Here is a 20,769-nt window from a genome sequence, read left to right on the forward strand (position 1 = left end):
CATTGATAAAATATAACAAATTATCCCCATGATTAAATTTAGAACATTTTGTGAAAAAAAATCATCAACAAATCTTCAAACTTATCATCAACTTCATGAATAAACACAAAGAATTCGTAAAACAAGAATAAGTACATTCCATACTAAAAATAGTAAAAGAACCCATAGTTCAAACGCATAGAACATATGCACCCATAGAACATAAACGCTCATAGAACATATGCACCCATAGAACATATACACCAATAGAACTTAAACCTTCATAGAACATAAACACTCATAGAACATATAGTTGAAACCCATGCAATGAACATATAATTCAATCCCAAAGAACTTATAACTCAAACTCAAAGAACACACAGCCCCGGCCCGGACAAAATGGAGGCCCTGTGCTGAGGTTGGAAAATAGGCCCCTATATACAAAAATTCAAAGGCACAATTATTTCAAAAATAGTTATTATTTAATTACATTATAATTGTTTCTTACCGGCAACATTAATAAGTAAAAATACTATCTTTTTATTTAAAGAGCGCCATCCTTCTAACACTTTTTGAAGCGAAATCGTCAACCAAATCTTCATAATCAACCTTCTCCAAAATATCATTCTCAATTGCTATTAAGGCCAACCCATTAAGTCGTTCTTGTGACATTGTGGAACGCATATATGTCTTCAACAACTTCAGTTTAGAAAAACTTCTTTCTGCAGAAGCAACCGTTACAGGAATAGTTAAAAGGATTCTATATGCAATCATCGAGTTAGGGAAGAAATCCAGACTTTTCAAATACTTCAAAATATCCATAGGTCCCATTTTTTCCACAGGCAAGAATTCCATAAGTAATTTTAACTCCACATATAACTCATTACCATCAATATCAGATTGTCCATTGTTGTTTGAAAGTGCAGTTTCCAAATGAGTACAAGAGAGCTTCAGACAAACATGATCTAGTGATTGTAACTTGTGGGAATTAAACAAGAAACCAAATATATTTTCATATTCTTGGTACTGCTCAAATCTCTTAGTAAGAGAAACAACAGCTTGATCAACAATGTATAAGAAATAATTAACTCTAAATGATTCTTCAGGAGATTGGGAAGCAGATGACGTGTTTGGAATCTCGTCAAAAAAAACTTTACGTCTAATTTCACGTCTTTGGGGAAAAACAGGATCTATGTTCATTTCAATGGCAATCTTTTTAGCACTCTCGAGGGCATCATTAAAACCATTTTCTCTATATTGCTCAAAAAAAGAAGTCAATCCCTTTACTTTTTCAATAGCAACATCAATAAGCATATCCTTAAACTGTAAATGCTTACTAACCAAATTTACAGCACATAATATTTCAAACCAAATAATAATAGCCAGTATAAACTCAAAATCACCAAGCTCATTTTTAGCCAAGGATTTAGCTTCATTTTGTATATTATTTTCACCATCATCAATATCCCCCACTTGTAACAAAGCTTCTCGAATTTCCAACATTTGAAACCGTATAGCTTTGACACTTTCAACACGACTTTCCCAACGGGTGGATGACAAAGACTTAAGAGTTAATCCTTTTACATTATCTTTTAAAAAATTTCACCTTTTTGTAGAACATGCAAATATCGTATAAATACGTTGTATGATGCCAAAAAAATCTCTAGCTTTACCACAAGTGTTAGCCATATCACACAATGCTAAATTAAGACTATGACAACCACAAGGACTATAAAAAGCTCTAGGATTTATATCTAGAAGTCGTTTTTGTACTCCTTGATGTCTTCCTTTCATATTTGATCCATTATCATAGGCTTGTCCTCGCACATTATCAATATCAAGACCAAGATCCTTTAACTCGTTTTGCAAAACATCAAAAAGCCCTAGACCACTTGTATCATTCACATTCAAATATCCTAAAAATGACTCCTCTACATTAATAGGCTTTGAAGAGATGTCGACATATCTTAAAATAATAGACATTTGTTCTTGGTGACCAACATCAGGTGTGCAATCAAGAATCACAGAAAAATACTTAGCTTCTTTTATTTTCTTAATAATTTCACTTTTAATTGCGGAACCAAGCAAAAGTATTAACTCATTCTGAATTCTATGGCCAAGATAATGAATATGAATTTCATCATTTGTAATACGTCGAACATGGTCTTGAATGATTGGATCAAACTCTGACAACATTTCAATCAAGCCCAAAAAATTTCCATTACTACTTTGTTGTAATCGCTCATTAGAGCCACGAAATGCTAAATTATGTTTTGCAAGAAATTTTACAATTGAAATAATTCTTACTAAGACCTTTTTCCAATGCTCTTTTTCTTTTTGAATTCGATTTTGAGACACTTTGTCAATAGTCTCATCCTTCTGGAATCTAAGACGCAATTCATACCAACTTGCCATATTTTTAAAATGTTCCATACTTGTCTCGTGCTCTTTAAGCCTTGTACTAATATGTGACCAATCACTAAAACCTTCAGTGACTAATTGACCTCTTCCTAGCCCTTTTTTAAATATTTTACAACAAAAACAAAAAACTCTGTCAAGTTCTTTTGAGTAAACAAGCCATTCTCTATCACACTTCTCTCCATTTGATAAGACTCTAGTATATAAAGAAGCACAAAATCGCTTAGAAAATTTATCTTTGGGACCTTTATCAATAGATGAGTCTCTTTTAGGGCCCTTTGTTGCTAACACATCAATCATTTTAGAATCAAGGCCATCCCATCTCCGTGGATCAAATATATCAACCATGTTTGTTTGCCCACCGTTATCATTTTCAACATTCATTTCATCCAAATTAGTAACATCAGGAACATTATTTTCATTTACACCATTACTATTCTCAACAACAGGATCATTATTTTCATTTAGATTGTTGTTATCATCAGTACGATCATCACTTTCATTAACATTATTATTACCAACATCAATAGGATCATTATTTTCATTCAAATTGTGATCACCACCACTAGTATCATTATTTTCATTCAAATTGTGATCACCACCACTAGTATTATTATTTTCATTCAAACTAGAGACTTGGGGTTCTTTCACAATATACTTATCAAAACCTCCTCTTAAGGACATATTTAACTCTTCAAGTCTCATTTTCTTTTTACGTTTTTCATGTCCGGAATCATATTTTCTAAATCGAGGAGGCATAATTGAAATAATACAATACAACACAATAAATTAATATTAAATGCAATTTGAAAAGAAAGAAACCACCTCAATTTCACTGCTAACAAACTTTCATTATTTCAATGAATTCAATCGGCAAATCGGCAATGTCAATCGTCTCAATCCATTTTCCATTATTTGTCCAAGACTCCAACACCAAAATCTGCAAGTTAACCAATGAATTAAAACAAATTTAAGGGAAATTCGACTACTTAACTCAGATTATTCGGTGTACAAAAAAAAAATATGAAAATAAAAATTCAAAATTAAACTATGAAAATTAAAATTACCTGAATTTCAGAATTTTTAGATGTGAATTGAGAGGAGATGGAACTTGTAAATTTATAGAAATTGATTTATTTCCGTTGGAGAAGAATTGAGCGATGAGATTGATGTGATTTGAGAGACATAGCTTCATAGCTATGGCTGATTTTCTACTTTTCTTCCCAAAAAAAAAGGAGTAAACTGTACTGAAGGTCCCTAAACTTTGCCAAAAGGAGCAGTTAGGTCCCTCAAGTTTCAAAAGGAGCATTTAGGTCCCTCAAAATGGATGGAAAACGCTGCTTTTTGTTTTCCGTCACTAACGTCCGTTAAAATGCATTTAATAATATTAAAAATTATTAAAATAAAAGGAGAATTAATATACACGTAGATTAATGATTGAAAACAGATGATTTTGATGAAAATAAGCGTTTTCCAATCACTTAGCCTTTTCAACTTACTTTTTCAATGTGTACACGTGGAAACCCTTCCAACTTCCCTCGTTTTTTCTGGTTCCTTCCTAATAATGTTTTGGCGGTAATTTTTTACTGTTCCCAACCCTATTTCCCCCCTTTTCACTTCCTATTTATATGGTCCCCCCCCCCCATTTTCACTCTCAGTTGTCTTTTTGCCATTTACTCACTCAAACACTTAAGAGAATTAGAAGTTATTACTCTGAGTTTTCTGCAAAAAAATGGGTTCTTGCGTATCAAACAAAAGGTCTGCTGATTCCAAGTGGGAAGGTCTCACCAGGAAGAGAACAAGAACAAGAATATCCAGATGGGACGAAGGTATTTTCATTCAATTTGTCGGTTTTTTCAATAAATGTTTGCAGTTGAGCCATGATAAATTAGGGCTTTTTTGTTAAGTAACTTTTTCCCAAAATTGGTGCATGCATTATCTTGATTGTGGTGTTTTATATGTTAATTTAAACAATCGTGGGCTGATTTCGCATAATTTATCAATTGAAGTTGGAATTAGGGTTTCGTCCGTTTTTACTTTCCAATATTTAATTCGAATTGATGCTTGCATGTTCTTGAAAATGGTGTTTAATATGTTAAATTATACAATTGTTGCCTAACTTGGAATTAATTTAAACTAGATTTTGTAGTAATTAGGGTTTCACTTACTGTTTTTGATTCACTTAAATAAAAAACAGAGTTTGATTAATTCGAATTGATGCTTGCATTTTCTTGAAAATGGTGTTTCTTTAAACTATTGTTTCTTAATTTAGAAGTATTTTAATCTAGATTCCGTATAATAATTAGGGTTTACTTACTATTTTATTGACTTTGGCCGTTACTTTGACTTTAGGAGCCCATGCTTTAAGGGAGGCACACCCCCTTTGCCATCATCAGGACATTCTAATCACCCAGATCTTCCCCAGGCTGGACTGGGAGGGGCAGTCTGCTGTGCAGAGTGTGTGCAAGCAGTGGCGTCGGTGGGCCAAGCTGCGGTACCGCCTCCCATACCACTACCCTCAAGGATGCTACCGTGCATGGCTGCGTGAGTGGGTCATCATGGACATCATTGACAATGATGGTCGTGACTTCCACGCCTGGTTGGACAAGGACATGACCGTCTACTTTGACGGCTTCCCCCTCCTTTTCAAGGAAGAGGAGGAGTAGCTGGTGGTGGAGGCCATGCAGGGTGGGTGGTGGTGGCGCTGGTGGTGGCCCCTCTTTTGTCAAGCTTTTGTTGATCCAGCTTGTTTATAGCTTTTTTTATTTTTAATTTTCAAGGACAATTACATTACTACTGTCATTGCAATGTTGGTTTTTGTGGAAGGTGACAAATGTTGGTTTTTGGTATTTGTCACTGCTATGACAGTAGTTTATACTTAACCGTAGGCTTCTCCCTCAATAGTGGATTGAGGTTGTAATGTAAGGGTTGAAGCCTACCCTTTTGTAAATTCAAATGGAATGATCATGATGAATGAATGAAGATAACTGTTTCCTTTTGTTATCTCTTGTGTTGTTATTCAAGCTTTCATTTGGTTTGATTTCTTAAAGTTTTGTTCTTTTAATTGATATTGTTTTAACTTTGATCAGATGATGTTGATGATTTGACTTTGAACCCTTGCATATATGTGCATCATGGTGGTGAATGGGTTATGCAAGGTGATATGGTTTATAGTGGGGGGAGGGTGGATGTCTTTGATTACATCCATGAGAATGCAGATGGGAAATATGTTAAGGAATTAGTGGATAGTTTAGGTTATAATGATATAGAGAAAGTACATTTCTGGGACCCTAGGAAAGAATTCAAGAATGGGGTTAGGTTTTTAGGTTTTGATAGTAGTACTTGTGACCCTTTCTTAGCTTTACTCTTTGAATACAAAAGCATTCATATATACATTGAACATAAAATCAAACCCACCTACAACTTTAACCTAAACAGGAGTGTAGGAGGGGGAGGAGGGAGAGGTAGCTTCCTTGAGTTGTTGAATACTGATGTGGTTGACTTAAATTCTGATTATGTGGAACCACCTTTTACAGTATTCCCACCCAAACAAACTGAAACTCAACCTGAAACTCAACCTGAACCTCATATTCAACCTCAAAATGTGCCTCAACCTGAAATTGATTATGATTCAGAGGGTACAGATGAAGATGATGATGAGTTAGCCACTGCTAGGTCTAAGATATCTGATGATATGAGAAGGGAAAAGGCTTATTTTGAGGAGTTAGTAATGCTGAAAAAACTAGCAGAAAGTAAAGTAGAAGGTGGTCTGAACCTAGGGGATGACTTTGATGGATACAGTGACTTAGACAGCCCTAGTGAGTCAGAAGATGAGGATGATGTTGGTTACTTAGTTGCACCACAACACCATAAGAGGGGGAGAGGGAAACAGAAGCAAAACGACACTGAAACTGAAGAGAGGGAAGCCACTTTTTATGTTGGGCAACAGTTTGAGAATCCAAAGACATTTAGGAAAGCAATCATAGATTATTCAATTGATAAAGGAAGAAACATTCCATTTTCTAAAAATGATTCCACTAGGGTTTGTGCAGAGTGTGAGCACAAAGATAAAGGTTGTAAATGGAGAATTTGGGCTTCATGGGAGAGAGGAAGAAGGTCATTTACAGTGAAAACATTTGTCAGTGAGCACACTTGTGGTAGGACACCTATCATTACGGTTTTTTCATGAAATGCCCCCGAGGTTTGCAAAAACGCACCAAATACCCTCGCGTCTTTTGAATCACATAATATACCCCTATTTTTTCCCAAGTTTGCACCAAATACCCCTAAACCGACCTTCCGTTAGTCCTCCGTTAAGTCGTGTTTATAATTCACAGAATACCCCTATTTATAAATTTATTGCACAATATACACCTATTTTGAAACTAAGTTGCACCAAATACGCAAAATGCTTTTAAACTGCAGAATTTAATTTCCACAAAGCGTTCACCTAATTAATCAAATTAATCAACCAAAAAGTTAAACCTAAAACATGAAATAGAAGTAATAATCAAAGAAAATTGAAATGCTCAAACAACAAATCCAATAAGAAATTGATTGAATTGAACTTGATGCAACTGTTCGAGGAACTTGATAGGCAAGTGGTTGATTCATTGTGGAACACTTGTTACAACAAGCCTTCTTTGCTTAGGGAGAAATGTCTTCTTGTACTTGCCAAGATTTACCTCCACCTGATGTTGCCAACAAACACTTTGAACCTCCTCTTCGAGCTTGGGTTGCGAAACGTGAACCTAAGAAACCTTCTGAGCGAAAAGAAATGCATAAACAAATGCATACTAGTCATACACATTCTTGCAGCAGGTGCGGCACTGCAACACACAAAAAAGTACCATTAGCACCAACCTCAAGCATCTACTGAAAGCCTCACAGCAGGTTCTATCTTGTACAAAATTTTCACGAAGGTATTATTCTGATATAAACAAATATTCTCTTGCAACATAAGAGAAATCAAGCTCAAAGAATCATCAAAATTAGTCTCAATAATTCGGTAGTTCCATATTGGTTCAATTTTATTGAACTTAACAATATCCACCCACTATTCTTTAAACTTTGCATACAGATCAGTTATAAAGTCAGTCCGATCAACATATTTTCTCATACACATGTAATTAACAACCCAACTTTTAGCCTTATCAAACATGTGTTGTGAAGCCAAGTAGCTAACTCTACTATTTCATCTTCAGGAATATAGCAAAGGTTCAAGAGTGCTCATATACATCCATGAACCTACAACTATTACCTGTTCATTTGGGGGAGAAAAAGTAGCCTTGGGTGTAGCTAGAGCAGTGTATAATGGAAATTGCACTCCCCCAGTCATCTACTGAGCTACAGAATCACAGGTCACCGTAAGAAGTGCAATTTTTCATGAACAAAACTAATTCAACCCTTGTTCACAGAAATGAGAATACCGAAACTCCAAATTTGGAACCATAGTTGAAAACCCAAAAACAATTCTCTCACTCTCCTCAAATAACGTTCCTTAAATACATTAATTCAATGAAAATTGATGAATTTTCAACCAACTAAACAATGAGACGAACTTGAAGCAATTTACTCTAATAGTCTATCACTTCCACCGACAACAACAACAACCAGAAAATTGACAGCAACAACAACAATGGCAAGAAAAAACAACAACAATCAACACTGAAATCAATAAATAGCAGCAAATGGATTATGTTTTGATTCGAAAAAAACAATAAATTTACTCTAATAGTCCATCAATTCCCAACAACAACAACCAGAAAATTGAAAACAATAACAACAAAAACCAACAACAATGACGGCAACAACATTCAACACAAATCAATAAATGCAATTCCAATCTAGTCAAGGAGAGAAGGAGAGAGTGGAACCTCACGACGGGCAAATTCGACAGCGGCGAATAAGGACGTCGGAAAGGGGAAGGAGAGGATCGACTTTCGTCGGCGGTCAGAGAGCAGGAGTCGGACGCCGCCGGCGACCAGAGAGCAGGAGGAAGAACATCGGAGAGGAGAGAGAAAGAGAAAGAGAAAGAAGTTGAGATTTTTTTTTTTTTTTTGGAATTTATGTCGAAAAATACGTATTAAGGGTAAAATAGTAAAACACGACTAACGGCAGACTAACGCCGTTAACTCAAAGGTGCATCTCATGAACAGTACGCAAAAATAGGGGTATATTATGTGATTCAAAAGACGCGAGGGTATTTGGTGCGTTTTTGCAAACCTCGGGGGCATTTCATGAAAAAACCGCTATCATTAAGAAGATGACTTCACATTGGATTGCAGAACACTACCAGAATCTGTTTAAGGTTAACCCTTACATGAGAGTGCAAGATATTCAGGAAACCATTTGGTTAGAAAAGGGTATAAGGGTGAGCAAAGACAAGGCTGCCAGGGCTAGGAGAAGGGGTCAAGCACTCATTGTTGGTGAATACAAAGAGCAGTATGCATTACTCCCAAGGTATGCAGCTGAGATACTAAGAAGCAATCCAGGGAACACAGTGAAGTTGAAGTTGGATGCAAATGTGTTTGACAGACTGTATTTGTGTTTTGAGGCACTTAGGAAAGGGTTCTTGGCAGGATGCAGACCTTTCATATCACTTGATGGATGTTTCTTAAAGAGACCATTTGGGGGTCAATTGTTAGTAGCAGTAGGGAGGGATGGAAACAATCAAATGTTCCCTTTGGCTTGGGCTGTTTGTGAGGTTGAGAGCACTGACACATGGAGTTGGTTTCTAGAACTTCTAGCTACTGATTTAGGCACTAGTGAAGGAGCAGGGTACACTTTCATGTCTGACCAACAAAAGGGTTTACTTGCTGCTGTGTCAAATGTGTTTCCACAAGCTGAAAGTAGGGTGTGTACAAGGCATGTGTACTGTAACTTTAGGGGAGTGTTTGGAGGTGGTTTAGAGTACAGAAAACAATTTTGGACTATTGCAAAAAGCAACACAGTAAATCACTTCAATGAAAACATTGAAGTAATGAGGGGTATTTCACATGAAGCTGCTGAAGACCTACTGAAAAGGAACTACAAGAAATGGTGTAGGGCATTCTACACTCCATTATCTTGTTGTGACAGTGTAGACAACAACATGAGTGAGGTGTTTAATGCATACATCTTGAGTGCAAGGCACAAGCCTATTATTACCATGTTGGAAGATATCAGAGAGGGTTTGATGGAAAGACTGCATAAGAAAAGAGATTTCATTGGGAAAAAGGAGATAATGTTGTGTCCTAGGATCCAAATTCAGTTAGAGAAACACAAAATTTGGGCTAGGGGTTGGAATGCATACTGGGATGGTGGGTTTTGCTATGGAGTAAGAGAAGGTGCAACACAGGTTAAGTATGTGGTGGATCTGAACCAACATACTTGCAGTTGCAATGCATGGCAGGTGAGTGGGATTCCATGCAAACATGCAATTGTTGCTATATGGAATAAAGTAGACCACCCAGAATAATATGTCAATGCATATTTCTGCAAACAGACCTACATGAAGGCATATGAATTTTTGTTAGAGCCTTTAAATGGTCCTCAAGAGTGGCCTACTTCTGATAGCATTGTTGTGGCTCCAAAGGTGAAAAAGGTCAATGGAAGACCTGAAACAAAGAGGAGATATGGTGTTGGAGAGGTAACTGCATCTGGTAAGCTGAAGAGAACAGGTTGTTCTATGAAATGCAGCTTATGTGGTGTGATAGGCCACAACAAAAGGGGTTGCAAGAATGCCCCTAAGAAACAACAACACAGCAACAATCATGCTACTGCAGAGCAGACCACACCACAACAACAACACCCAAGAACCAGTTCAGCTATACCAATGCACAATAGGGGTGTGGGTATTTATACCTACCCAAATGGGTATCAAAGAATAGCTACTGTAAGTCATTCAATATACTCAAATTCTTTCTTACATGTTACTTTACTGTACTGAAGCCAACTTGTTCCTAATTTGTTTTAATTAATGCAGCCTATATCACAACACTTCCCCACACCACAGAGGCAAAGACCTCCTGCAGCTTTCTATTCTGATCATGGGGGTGAGCAAACCATCTACTCCTTCCCTGCACATGACTTCCCATTGTCACAGACTCAACCAAGTCAAGGACACACAATATCAAGCCAAGCATTGCAGGATCTTGCAATGGCTAGAAGATTAGAAAAAAGACCATGAGGTTAGATTTTATTGAATTTAAAGTCTTCATTACATTTCATTAGTGCAGATCATTACATTTTACCTACCCACTTAACCCACTTAACTTAAAACAAACCAGATAAAAAAAACAGAACCACTAGGATTACAACCCACACTTCACATTTCACACTAATAGGTCTTCTCATCTTGCTCATCACATAGTCTGCCTCCCTCTTCCTTGCATAATTGTTAGCTTCACTAAGTTTTGTCCTAAAACTATCAACTTCAGTAGCAAGGCTTTGTTTATCTTGCATTAACCCTAGTATGACAATTGTTTGCCAAGTTGTTGGTTCTTGTTCATCAATCCATCTAAAAAAAATGCAACCCCTTCTGTTTGTTTCAACATCATAATCTGGACAAGCAATGAACCTCCTTCCAGGATTTTCTTTTGTCCATGCCTTTTGAATGGATACTGTGAATCCACAGTAGCACCTCTTAGGGTGTTCATTATCACCATTGTTGAACAAAGAGATAGCCCTGTTCATCATTCTGCAAATAAATTACGTTTTAATAATTTATTCCTAAATATGTTTAATTATTGTTAAAACAAGCTAACTTAAGATTTACAAAAAAATGGCAGGAAAATACCTTTTTATGTTGAGAAGAGTCAGCTATGGTGGAGCAACAGAGAAAAAACACAGAGCAGAAGATGGAGAAGAAAGAATTTTTTTTTTAAGTGTTTTGTTGTTGTTTTGATGTGCATGGAATGTTAAATACTCTGATTTTTGAGAGCCTCAACGGCTATATTTTTGTAAAAAGCTAACTGAAATGAATTTCCCTTTATTTAATTATTGGTAAATGGTAAATGTAACTGTTTTTTTGTCGTTTAGTGCCTTTTATTTAGTTTCCTTTTAATTTAAATGCATTTTAACGGACGTTAGTGACGGAAAACAAAAAGCAGCGGATTCCATCCAAACGCAGGGACCTAAATGCTCCTTTTGAAACTTGAGGGACCTAACTGCTCCTTTTGGCAAAGTTTAGGGACCTGCAGATCTATTTACTCAAAAAAAAAAAAGAGGAAGAAGATCAGTAATTCAGTAGAGTAGATGAAGAGATGCGTTAGAAACTAGGTAGTAGGTACTAGGTAGAAAATAAGGGAGGAGAGAGAAAAGAAACCTCTTTTAAGTTTTGGGAGTACTGAGTAGTGAGTACATAAGGAGTAGGAATAAAAGAAACCTCTTTTAATTTTTAGGGAAATTTCCATTAGTACACTTGTACTATTGGCTTCTGCCAACGATACACTTATTTTTAATTATATTTCCATTAGTACACTTAAGGTATTGACTTTCTTATTACCATGAATCATTCCATTAAATATTTAACTGCAGTTAAAGTTAAAAAAAAGAACAAATAAAAAAAAACAAATAAAATTTAAGACTCCTCTCATCAGTAAAAGAAGGCAAGCACCGTACCTCCAAATTAGTCATTTGATTAACTCATAATACTACATATTACTCCATGCTTCGTATGAATAATATGTTTTAACATTGTGGTTGAAGAAGCAATGTTGTTTGTAACTTACAGTCCACTGCTTCATATGGAGGAAAGCATGAAGGAGCTCACAATTTCATTTGGAGCATGAAGAATTCTAAACTCTGGACAGGCAGCAGCCACATTAGAACATTCTTTCATGATTCATGATGCTAGCCGAAGTTACTGGTTCATGATGCTCTTTATGGTTCATGATGCTAGCCGAAGTTGTAAGAACAATATAACCAACTGTCTGGAGGGAAGCAACCTATCTCTTTGACTCCAATATCAAAATGAGGGCTGCAACCTAGTTGTTCTGGAATAAGTCTCTTTGATTCCAACATCAAAACGAGGAGATGAACACTAAGCATTTATACTAGAAGACATATCAGACCCAAGAGAAGACAAAAATGATTTTTTTTGTGTGGAAATGTAAGCATCATGAAAGACTAAGTGTCAAAATCCAATATGACTTTCAATAAGAAACGTATTACAGGGACAAAGCACATAAAAAGCAACGGGGGTCTACTTGATAATATTCACCAAAAAATTCCAGCATAAATGTGTATTATGCCTTAAAATATTGTCTCATTTAACCATAAAATTAGATTTGTGGTTGGGATTATGTCGGTTGAGTACTCATCTGAGAGTTTGCTTGTTGTGATTCTCTTGCTGGTGCCTTCCCCCTTCTGGACCCATTTGTTCTAGCTGCGATGTCTGCTGCTCTGGCTACTGCTGCTGCAACTTCAGCGACTTTTGCCGCTTTTGCCGCCTTTTCAGCAGCCTTTGCCGCCTTTTCAGCTGCTTTAGCTGCATTTGATTGATCTCTAACTCTAGGGTTTTTTTATCACAATTGGCTCATCTGTCTCTCTCAGCTCCTTTCCGGTCAGACCTCCCTTACAAGTCCTAGAATTGTGCCCAAAACAGCCACACTTGTGACATTTTACAGTCTTTGATCTTTTCCCGGGCTGCTCTTCTCCTTCTTCTCTCCTTCTATTTCTGCAAGGCCTTCCAACTCCCCTTTTCATTCTAGGTGGCTTGATTGTTGGTAAGTTCTCATACATCAGCCATTGATCTCTGTCAGGCAATGGAATGATGTTAAAGTTGTAGATTTTCTTGTAGGTTTTTACAGAAAACCACGAGCTAACAAATTTGTGTAGATCCAACTTTGCATCAACCATTGCCCTTATGGCATGTCTACATGGTACACCAGAAATTTGCCATGCTCCACAAGAACAAATCTTATCATTCAAACTTAAAGGGAACTGAGATTTACCCTCATGTATCTCATACTCCCCTGGCCTAGACATGTATGCCCTGCAACTACTGGATTCCTTGCCTATTTGTTTAAGCATCTTCACAATTTTAGGACAAATTCCATCATTATCCCAACCCATTGAATTCTGATGCCTGGTTGATATTCTAACCATACATACCCTTCTAATTCCTACAATTTTCACATAAAATTCAAAATTAATAAGATATGAAACACATAAACAATGGTGCAAACACAAACAATGCATCAATAGTAATTTAACATTAATTTACTATCTTCTTAAACCATGATAAACTTATAATGATAACTTGTAGTTTTTTGTCCTAATATTGAATACAAATCAATTAATTTCATAAGTAAGAATATTATACCTTCAAGCAATGTCAAAACTGGCCTGCATCTATCTACTCCAAGAGTGGAATTGAAACTTTCAACAAAGTTTGAAGTATTTGAATCACAACACACATTTGGGTCAAATTTGTGTTTGCTCCACTTCTCCTGCTTGCCTAACTTTGCAAACCAAGTCATCACGGGTTTACCCCCCACCTTTTGCAACCTCTCCATTGCTTTTCTGAAGCTGTATGCAGAAGTAGCATTGCAAACTCTCCAAAACATTATGTACATTGCAGGCCCAGGAAATTCTCTTTTGTAGTTCCTACTTAAATGCCTACAACAATATCTTCTCTTTGCAGCCGGCCACACATCCTTCAAAGCAAGATCAACTCCCTGAAAAACACATATTGCATCACAAAAACATCATAATTTAGCTCCTATATTTTATTAAAGATAAACTTATAAATTATTACAAATAATACAACTAATACCTTCTGCCTATCTGATATAATTGTCCAATCTGATCTGTTTGAGTCCTTCAATATGTTGTACAATCGCCAAAAGAAAAAACTCCATGTCTCTTTGTCTTCAACACTCACAATTGCAAACGCCAAAGGGAATATTTCATTGTTGTTGTCTAAGGCGATCGCGGACAACAAAATACCACCATAATTTCCTTTTAAATGGCACCCATCCACACCTATCAAAGGTCTGCAACCACCAAGGAAACCCTCCACTGAGCACTGAATGAAATGAATATATTGCTGAACAAAAGCTCCTTTGGTAAACTTTCAGACTCCACAATTGTGCACCATGCCTTTGATTATGGGTTGGTGTCTCTTATAATCTCAGCATAGGCAGGTAAATGTCCATAAGACTTATCATGGCCTCCAAATAAAATCTCAATCACATACCTCTTCATTCTGTATAAAGTGGTTTGCTTCATAAACAAACCAAACCTCTTGAAGAGTAATTCATACAATGACAGTCCAGGGATGTCAGGGTTTGCCCTAATGTCTTCCATTACTTTGGAGGCAGCCCACTTCACACTACAAACAGGATTATGAGTCTCTAATCCTCTACAAGTATGCTCATTAGGCATAATTTTCTTAATAGCCCACGTTCTGCCATCTGGTAACCTACTAGCATGTAATCTCCAGTCACATTTCTCCTGAGAACAAGTGACTGTATATATCTTCTTATCTGCATACAACACGTTGATGGAAAATTTTTCTTGGATACAATAATCCTTCAAAGTGTCCTTGAAATGGTCCTTGTCAGTGAATATCATCCACGGCCTAAGTTCTATCCTTCCAAATTCTTTATCTTCGTACATCTCACCATTTATGTACAACTTCTGAAAATAATAATCGTCATCATCTTCATCAATAAACCCAAACCACGTACTAGGCTTCCAGTTGTCTTTTATTTTGCTTACCCTAACAATATCCTCCAACTCATCAGCAGGGATGTCGCCATCTGGTATAATATCACCATCAGAATCATCTTCATCCTCAAAAGTAACTTTTCTCCTAACTTTAGCACCACTTCTCCTAGATTCACCCCTAGTTGCTCCACTTGCAGACACAGTTGGATTAGTCGGGTTTCTAACAGATTTCCTAACCTCTCCAGTCCAAAAACCTTTCTTAATTGCTGTGGTCCTAGGCATTTTTCTAGCAAACACTGCTGGGTTAGTGTCTTGTACCTCAGGTGCAGTGTTAATGTTATGACCGACTTGAGGGGAAAACCTAGGGCTCGTCCTTCGTTGTAAAGTCTGGAATACAGTGTTAGGTGATTTGGGGGATGGTGGATATATGCCTTTGGTTGTCTGGTCCATTTCACTCACAACAACAGGGGATTTTCTTAGTGTAGCTAAAATGGTTGTTTTATAAGTTCTTCTATCCTCATTGTACTCCTGTGACTGATGGACCTCCCCGAGTAACTCCTGCATATCATTCCAATTATACTCATTAGCAATGTTAAATTCATTCTCATCATGTATGTCAATGTCATCAAGTGAAGGGTTGACAACTTGTTCTGGTTCAAACTGAATGATCAGTGGGTGCTACTGCTGTCACACCAACTGGAGACAATCTGGCACTTCTTCTGGGAACAAGTTTTCCCTTCGTTGGAGTGCCTTTTGAGTGAATCGGTTGAAGCAAGGCTACATTTTCAATGGTTTTGGATCTCCTGAAGTTACTCACCATCAAGTTCAATGGAGTAGGTTCTAAAACTGTGCCAACCCATATATAAATAAGTCTGGCACCACGCAACCTTTGGAACATGGTCATTAAATCAACATCTGTTAGCAGCTTCCACTGTTGCATCTTCCACAAATACGCAAATGTAGGGTAATGCAAATCTGCAATAAGTCCTCCATTAATCCCAGATATATCTTCAAACTCCATAACTAAATCTAGTAAGTTACACTTGTCCTCATCAACCTTGATGTCACAGTCCTTCCCCCTTAACTGAAACCTCAAAACTCTACCATCATTATCCATTCTGCAAAACAAAATTATAACCATGTATCAGTATAGCACACAAAATTATACAAACTTTACTCCAAATTCATTAAAAATATACAACAAATTGATTTATAAACTGAGTTATTTCCCTGAACTCTTTTTTCTAATATACAACAAACAAGATGTGTGATATCTTGTATAATATATTTGGTAATCAATTAGTTGCGAACACGTGACTTTATAGTGGACCAATGGTGTAATACATTAGGATAGTGTAGTGGCGTACTAGTGTACTGGTGTATAACAATGGCTTATGGCTCTGAATTTGCCTAATAGTGTACGGGTGTATAACAATGGCTTATGGCTCTAGACTCTAGTGTACTAGTGTATTGGTGTACTGACATTTACACCTTCAAAGGCATAACTGATAAATATTGACCGACAGTGTATTCATAATTGCTAATATATTCATAATTGCCATAGTTTGGTACCACTGTACCAATCTTGTATTAATAATTGTTAATGTAGGAGCAAACCATCAACTTGCTACTGGACACAAAAAGTTCAATAATTTAACAAGGCTTAAACAAAGAGACAAATTGCAAAGCCTAATTGACAATCTAAAACCAAGTTACAATTTGAAATTAATACATATACGGTGCAAAGTTACAAAAAATTAACCAAATTTGATAGAATTATTGAATCAAAATAAGTAATTAACATACCTTGTTCCACCGTCAATGATTGCTTCACTACACTCGACCAAATTGGCAGCGAAATTGCCCACCAAAACTGATTCAATAATTGAGGCCAAGTTGAATATTTTCCCAACAATTTTGCTGTTAAGGTTTAGAATTTGAGATAAGTGCAGATTGTGTATAATTTTGTTTAGGTTTAGATGACAGAGGAAGAAAAGGGAACGCTAATGTTTTTAGAACTTTAAAGGGTTATGTTTTTTGTTATTTTTTTTATTTTTTTTAATCAATGCTTAACTACAGTTAAACTATCTAAGAGAAAAGTTTATAGTAATAATAAAGTCAACCTTATAAGTGTATTATTGGCAAGTCAATTTATATTGAGTGTATCGTTGGCAGAAGCCAATAGTACAAGTGTACTAATGGGAATTTCCCTAATTTTTAACTTCTACACGTGATGTTTTTGTTTTGAATTTTTTATTTTCTTTCAATTTTTTTTCTGAAGTTGGGGGCCCCTTTGAAGGCGAGGCCCTGTTCCGAGTCCCATTATGGGCCGGTTAAGGGCCGGGCCTGAGAATACATATATACTAACAAAACCTACATTGTCTTTATTTTTTTTTATTTTTTTTGACATTGGCTAAATGAAAAACTAAAACATACAAGGAGAAATCAAATAACTACTACGAGCTTTTTTTGCTCTTACATTGCTTTCTAAGTGACTAAAAAGACTCAGTGACAATTTTCGTTTGTCACCAATACCTACCTTGAAAAAGAAGAGACGCTTCCGACAGTTTCCCCTTTTCCTTACCTTAGATGAAGTAACGCAAGGTGGGATCGATCTTGGTATTGCGATGCTTTTGAGCTTACGAGCCAATGTTGAGAATACAAAGGTGGTAGTTGTTGACAAGTTGCTTTTTAAGCAAGTCTGGGAATCAAGGTGTGTCCTAGTATCATGAGCCTTGGGATCGAGGTTCTTATCCATATGTATCCCATACTCACTAATGTCCTTAGTGGTGACAATTTCCTCCATTGTTGTTGGGATCTCAACTAATTGAGCACTTTTCTCATAACCACTCGCACTTGAAGCTTGTTTCCCCTGATCTTCAAGTCCTGTCTTCGGATCAATGCACACCGAGATCCAAGAATGATCGTTAGGTTTATAAACCTTGATTTGTTCTCTTGGAGCAGTTGATCATAAGTCGTGGATGAAATCTGCATTGAAGAGTTTTTCCTCTTCGAGTTGGAGAATGCAAATTTTGTTTTCCCTTTATCAGTTTTGAAGCTCGGCCTTGACTTTTCAGTAGGTGTGTTGTTAGGCATACCCTCATTAGCATTTGTGATGTTTCCTCCCTTGCTCATGGAGCAATTAAAATTGTCATCCTTCCCCTTTTCGGTATAGGTAGACATAAAATGGACAGTAGAAAAGGCCTTCTTACCTTTCCTGTCCTTGGCTATCCAACAATCATCCTCTTCCGATGATCGTCGCTTTCGTCTCGGAGTGGAGACCTCTGTCAATAAATGAAAGGGATCAAAAGTCCCATTTGGTTGACTCTTGTTAGTCAAAGAGCTGATTTGTTTGGCGGGTTCATTCGGAACGCCGTTGATAGAGACCACTTGCTCAAGGTGGTGTCCTTGAATTTTTCCATGAAGGATTGAAATTTCTAATTTGATAGCTTTATCAAGAGGTGCTAATGTTAATGCCTTTTCAAGGTCTAGCATAGCGGATTGAACGTCACCAGATCTAGCATACGCTTGTCCTCTTCTGTAGAGGTTTTTGGTGTTGTTTTGGTCCCTAGCTAGTCAAGATGACAGTACATAAAGAAATAACTATCTCATAATTTCCAATCTTCAGTTCACAAGCTGATAAATTCGAAAAATATGAATTGACAAGTGTGGAGATATTCTTGTTCAATTCATTGCTTCCTCCATAGAGAGTTCAGAGATAATAGCAACCAATATCGTTTCATAAATCATGGTAGCATATTTAAACTCTCCTTTTTTGAAGTAGCAATTGCCTATCTCCTTCAATCCAGAAGCCCAATAACATAATTCCTCAACAGAGGCTTCACCAAGATCCCCCACTTTCAACATATGCGACTTAAAATCCTCTCCTAACACTTAAAACTTACATTGTCATCTAATAAACATCGTCTTCAAGCTCATACAAAACAAAAAAAATAGAAAAGTAAATACCAAAACACATGAAAAAATAATTAAAACATATATTTTCTTTCAACAACAAATTTAGGAATTTCTTCATCATCAATACAATCACTATAATATATCCATAAGAATTGGAAAACCCCAAAATGATTTTCTCTAAAAATTTGCAAAAAATCAATTAATATGAAGTTTAGTTGTTTAGCAAAGAAGAATAACTTGGCATCTTATTTTTTCAAACAGAATCTTATATGTTCAGTGAGTAATATTCTGTGTTTTTAACCAAATCCCATATTTTTAGTGAGTAATATTCTATTTTTTTAACCCAACAATGATTTGTTAAAACATAATCCCATATTTTTAGTGAATCGTATTTTATTTTTTTATTTGTTTTGATTTCAATAAACTCAAAATTACGTCGTTTTGAACGGGGTGCACAATGAACATGGTGTACCATCCAATTTGCGTGGGGGTTAAAGTTTTTAATGGTTTTTTAGGAATTAAGGAATTTATGTGGGTACATGGTTAGGTGATAAATGATACTTGCTCTGTTCTTTTTTAAAAGACACAATTATTTATGCACGTTTGCCAATGCATGATTCAAACATTAATATCCTCCATTACTGATAAGAAAAAATTATAAAAAGTTGATATTTAAAAAGTATTTATTGAGACGAATCTAATAAGACTCCAACGAGTATGTTTTTCTTATGTATAGATCACAAAATGAAGTCAAATGAGCTTTTTGTGAATAGTGTTAAAACCCCAATTGTGTCATAAAAATAAGAACGGGGGAGGTATAATATTAGTAAAAGTATGTCATTTATAGAAATGAGACGATTATTAAGGGACGACTTTATAAGGAAACCGGAGCGAGTATTAAGGGGCGGAGGGTGTATGTAGGAAGTAGCGAACCAAGTTCTAGCTTTCCTCGGTCGTCCACCTCTTATCGATCTCGTCATATGTGCACAAACGACTGTTGAAAGTTCGTGATTTGTAAAGTTATACGTAGTTGTGATAGTACATAGTACTCCCTCCATATCTAAATGATGTATCCATTTGGAAAAGGGTGGTGTTTTTAAGAAAATTGGAATCTTAATTTGTATTGGTATAAGTGTAATGATTGAGTGTAAGAAAAATGATTGTATGTAAGAGATTATAATAAAAAAAAGAAGAGAGAAAATAATAAAGAAATAAGGTAAGAGAGAGGAGTGATAATGATGGGTGATAAAGGAGGTGAGAGAGTGGGTATATGGGGAAGGGAAAAGAATTAAATAATAGGGGTGAGGAAATTTAGGTGGGGAATCTTTGGGTATTTTGGTAATTAGATAGAAATGTAAGGGTATTTTAGGAGAAAATGTATGTCCAAAAATAGAAACGGATACAACAAAAAGAAATGCTTAAAATAGAAACGGATACAAAAAAAAGAAATGGAGGGAGTAATATACTCCCCCAATCCCTTATTAGTAGCCCCGGTTTGACACATTAGTTTTAGGTAATTTAATTGACTTATTAATTTATTAGGTGTTTGTTGATAGTGAGGTATTTTTAAAAAAAATATATATATATTTAGTGGGAAATGTGTCAAATAAAGGGTGGGGGTGGGGAAAGTTGAATTTTTTAATGTTTTTATAGGAAGTAGGAATATATGTATGTTCATGGTTAAGTGAGAGAAATGATATAATATTAAAAGTATGTCATTTATAGAAACAAGGCGAGTATTAAGGACGACTTTATAAGGAACACATAGCGAGTATTAAGGCACGTATTTGGTACTAT

The 20,769-nt window shown here is 36.1% G+C and overlaps 4 protein-coding genes and 1 pseudogene across 4 annotated transcripts; 2 read left to right on the forward strand and 3 right to left on the reverse strand.

The window, feature by feature from the left end:
- Nucleotides 1-307: 307 nt before the first annotated feature.
- Nucleotides 308-3,630, reverse strand: LOC110795565 (uncharacterized; annotated as a pseudogene).
- A 473-nt stretch (nt 3,631-4,103) lies between these two features.
- LOC130462446 (uncharacterized) lies at nt 4,104-5,400 on the forward strand. The gene is made up of 2 exons (XM_056830654.1): nt 4,104-4,226; nt 4,750-5,400. The coding sequence occupies exons 1-2, from the start codon at nt 4,130-4,132 to the stop codon at nt 5,061-5,063; spliced, it is 411 nt and encodes a 136-aa protein (XP_056686632.1). The 5' UTR covers nt 4,104-4,129; the 3' UTR covers nt 5,064-5,400.
- A 4,474-nt stretch (nt 5,401-9,874) lies between these two features.
- Nucleotides 9,875-10,568, forward strand: LOC130462445 (uncharacterized). The gene is made up of 2 exons (XM_056830652.1): nt 9,875-10,273; nt 10,364-10,568. The coding sequence occupies exons 1-2, from the start codon at nt 9,890-9,892 to the stop codon at nt 10,565-10,567; spliced, it is 588 nt and encodes a 195-aa protein (XP_056686630.1). The 5' UTR covers nt 9,875-9,889; the 3' UTR covers nt 10,568.
- Nucleotides 10,569-12,514: 1,946 nt separating this feature from the next.
- LOC110795566 (uncharacterized) lies at nt 12,515-17,860 on the reverse strand. Its single transcript, XM_056832643.1, has 6 exons — nt 17,594-17,860; nt 16,861-17,057; nt 15,872-16,172; nt 14,159-15,612; nt 13,706-14,060; nt 12,515-13,505 (listed from the first exon to the last, which is right to left on the reverse strand). Exons 1-4 carry the CDS (start codon nt 17,858-17,860, stop codon nt 14,491-14,493), a joined length of 1,887 nt encoding a protein of 628 aa, XP_056688621.1. The 3' UTR covers nt 12,515-13,505; nt 13,706-14,060; nt 14,159-14,490.
- Nucleotides 12,681-14,482, reverse strand: LOC130463498 (uncharacterized). Its single transcript, XM_056832642.1, has 5 exons — nt 14,465-14,482; nt 14,159-14,410; nt 13,706-14,060; nt 12,951-13,505; nt 12,681-12,868 (listed from the first exon to the last, which is right to left on the reverse strand). The coding sequence occupies exons 1-5, from the start codon at nt 14,480-14,482 to the stop codon at nt 12,681-12,683; spliced, it is 1,368 nt and encodes a 455-aa protein (XP_056688620.1).
- Nucleotides 17,861-20,769: the final 2,909 nt, after the last annotated feature.

Source organism: Spinacia oleracea, chromosome 6, assembly GCF_020520425.1.
Source record: "Spinacia oleracea cultivar Varoflay chromosome 6, BTI_SOV_V1, whole genome shotgun sequence".
Taxonomy (NCBI): Eukaryota; Viridiplantae; Streptophyta; class Magnoliopsida; order Caryophyllales; family Amaranthaceae; genus Spinacia; species Spinacia oleracea.

What these genes read in the sequence shown, in the direction of transcription:
- LOC130463498 (XM_056832642.1), bottom strand. An exon ending in TTATATCAGATAGGCAGAAG is followed by an intron (nt 14,061 to 14,158) that starts GTATTAGTTGTA and finishes TGTGTTTTTCAG; the next exon opens with GGAGTTGATCTTGCTTTGAA. An exon ending in AGTTTTGACATTGCTTGAAG is followed by an intron (nt 13,506 to 13,705) that starts GTATAATATTCT and finishes TGAAAATTGTAG; the next exon opens with GAATTAGAAGGGTATGTATG.
- LOC130462446 (XM_056830654.1), top strand. Translation starts at nt 4,130, where the DNA reads ATGGGTTCTTGCGTATCAAACAAAAGGTCTGCTGATTCCAAGTGGGAA. An exon ending in AATATCCAGATGGGACGAAG is followed by an intron (nt 4,227 to 4,749) that starts GTATTTTCATTC and finishes CTTTGACTTTAG; the next exon opens with GAGCCCATGCTTTAAGGGAG.
- LOC110795566 (XM_056832643.1), bottom strand. Translation starts at nt 17,860, where the DNA reads ATGGAGGAAATTGTCACCACTAAGGACATTAGTGAGTATGGGATACAT. An exon ending in AGCGTCTCTTCTTTTTCAAG is followed by an intron (nt 17,058 to 17,593) that starts GTAGGTATTGGT and finishes TAAAAACATTAG; the next exon opens with CGTTCCCTTTTCTTCCTCTG. An exon ending in ATCATTGACGGTGGAACAAG is followed by an intron (nt 16,173 to 16,860) that starts GTATGTTAATTA and finishes TTTGTTTTGCAG; the next exon opens with AATGGATAATGATGGTAGAG.
- LOC130462445 (XM_056830652.1), top strand. Translation starts at nt 9,890, where the DNA reads ATGAAGGCATATGAATTTTTGTTAGAGCCTTTAAATGGTCCTCAAGAG. An exon ending in GGTATCAAAGAATAGCTACT is followed by an intron (nt 10,274 to 10,363) that starts GTAAGTCATTCA and finishes TAATTAATGCAG; the next exon opens with CCTATATCACAACACTTCCC.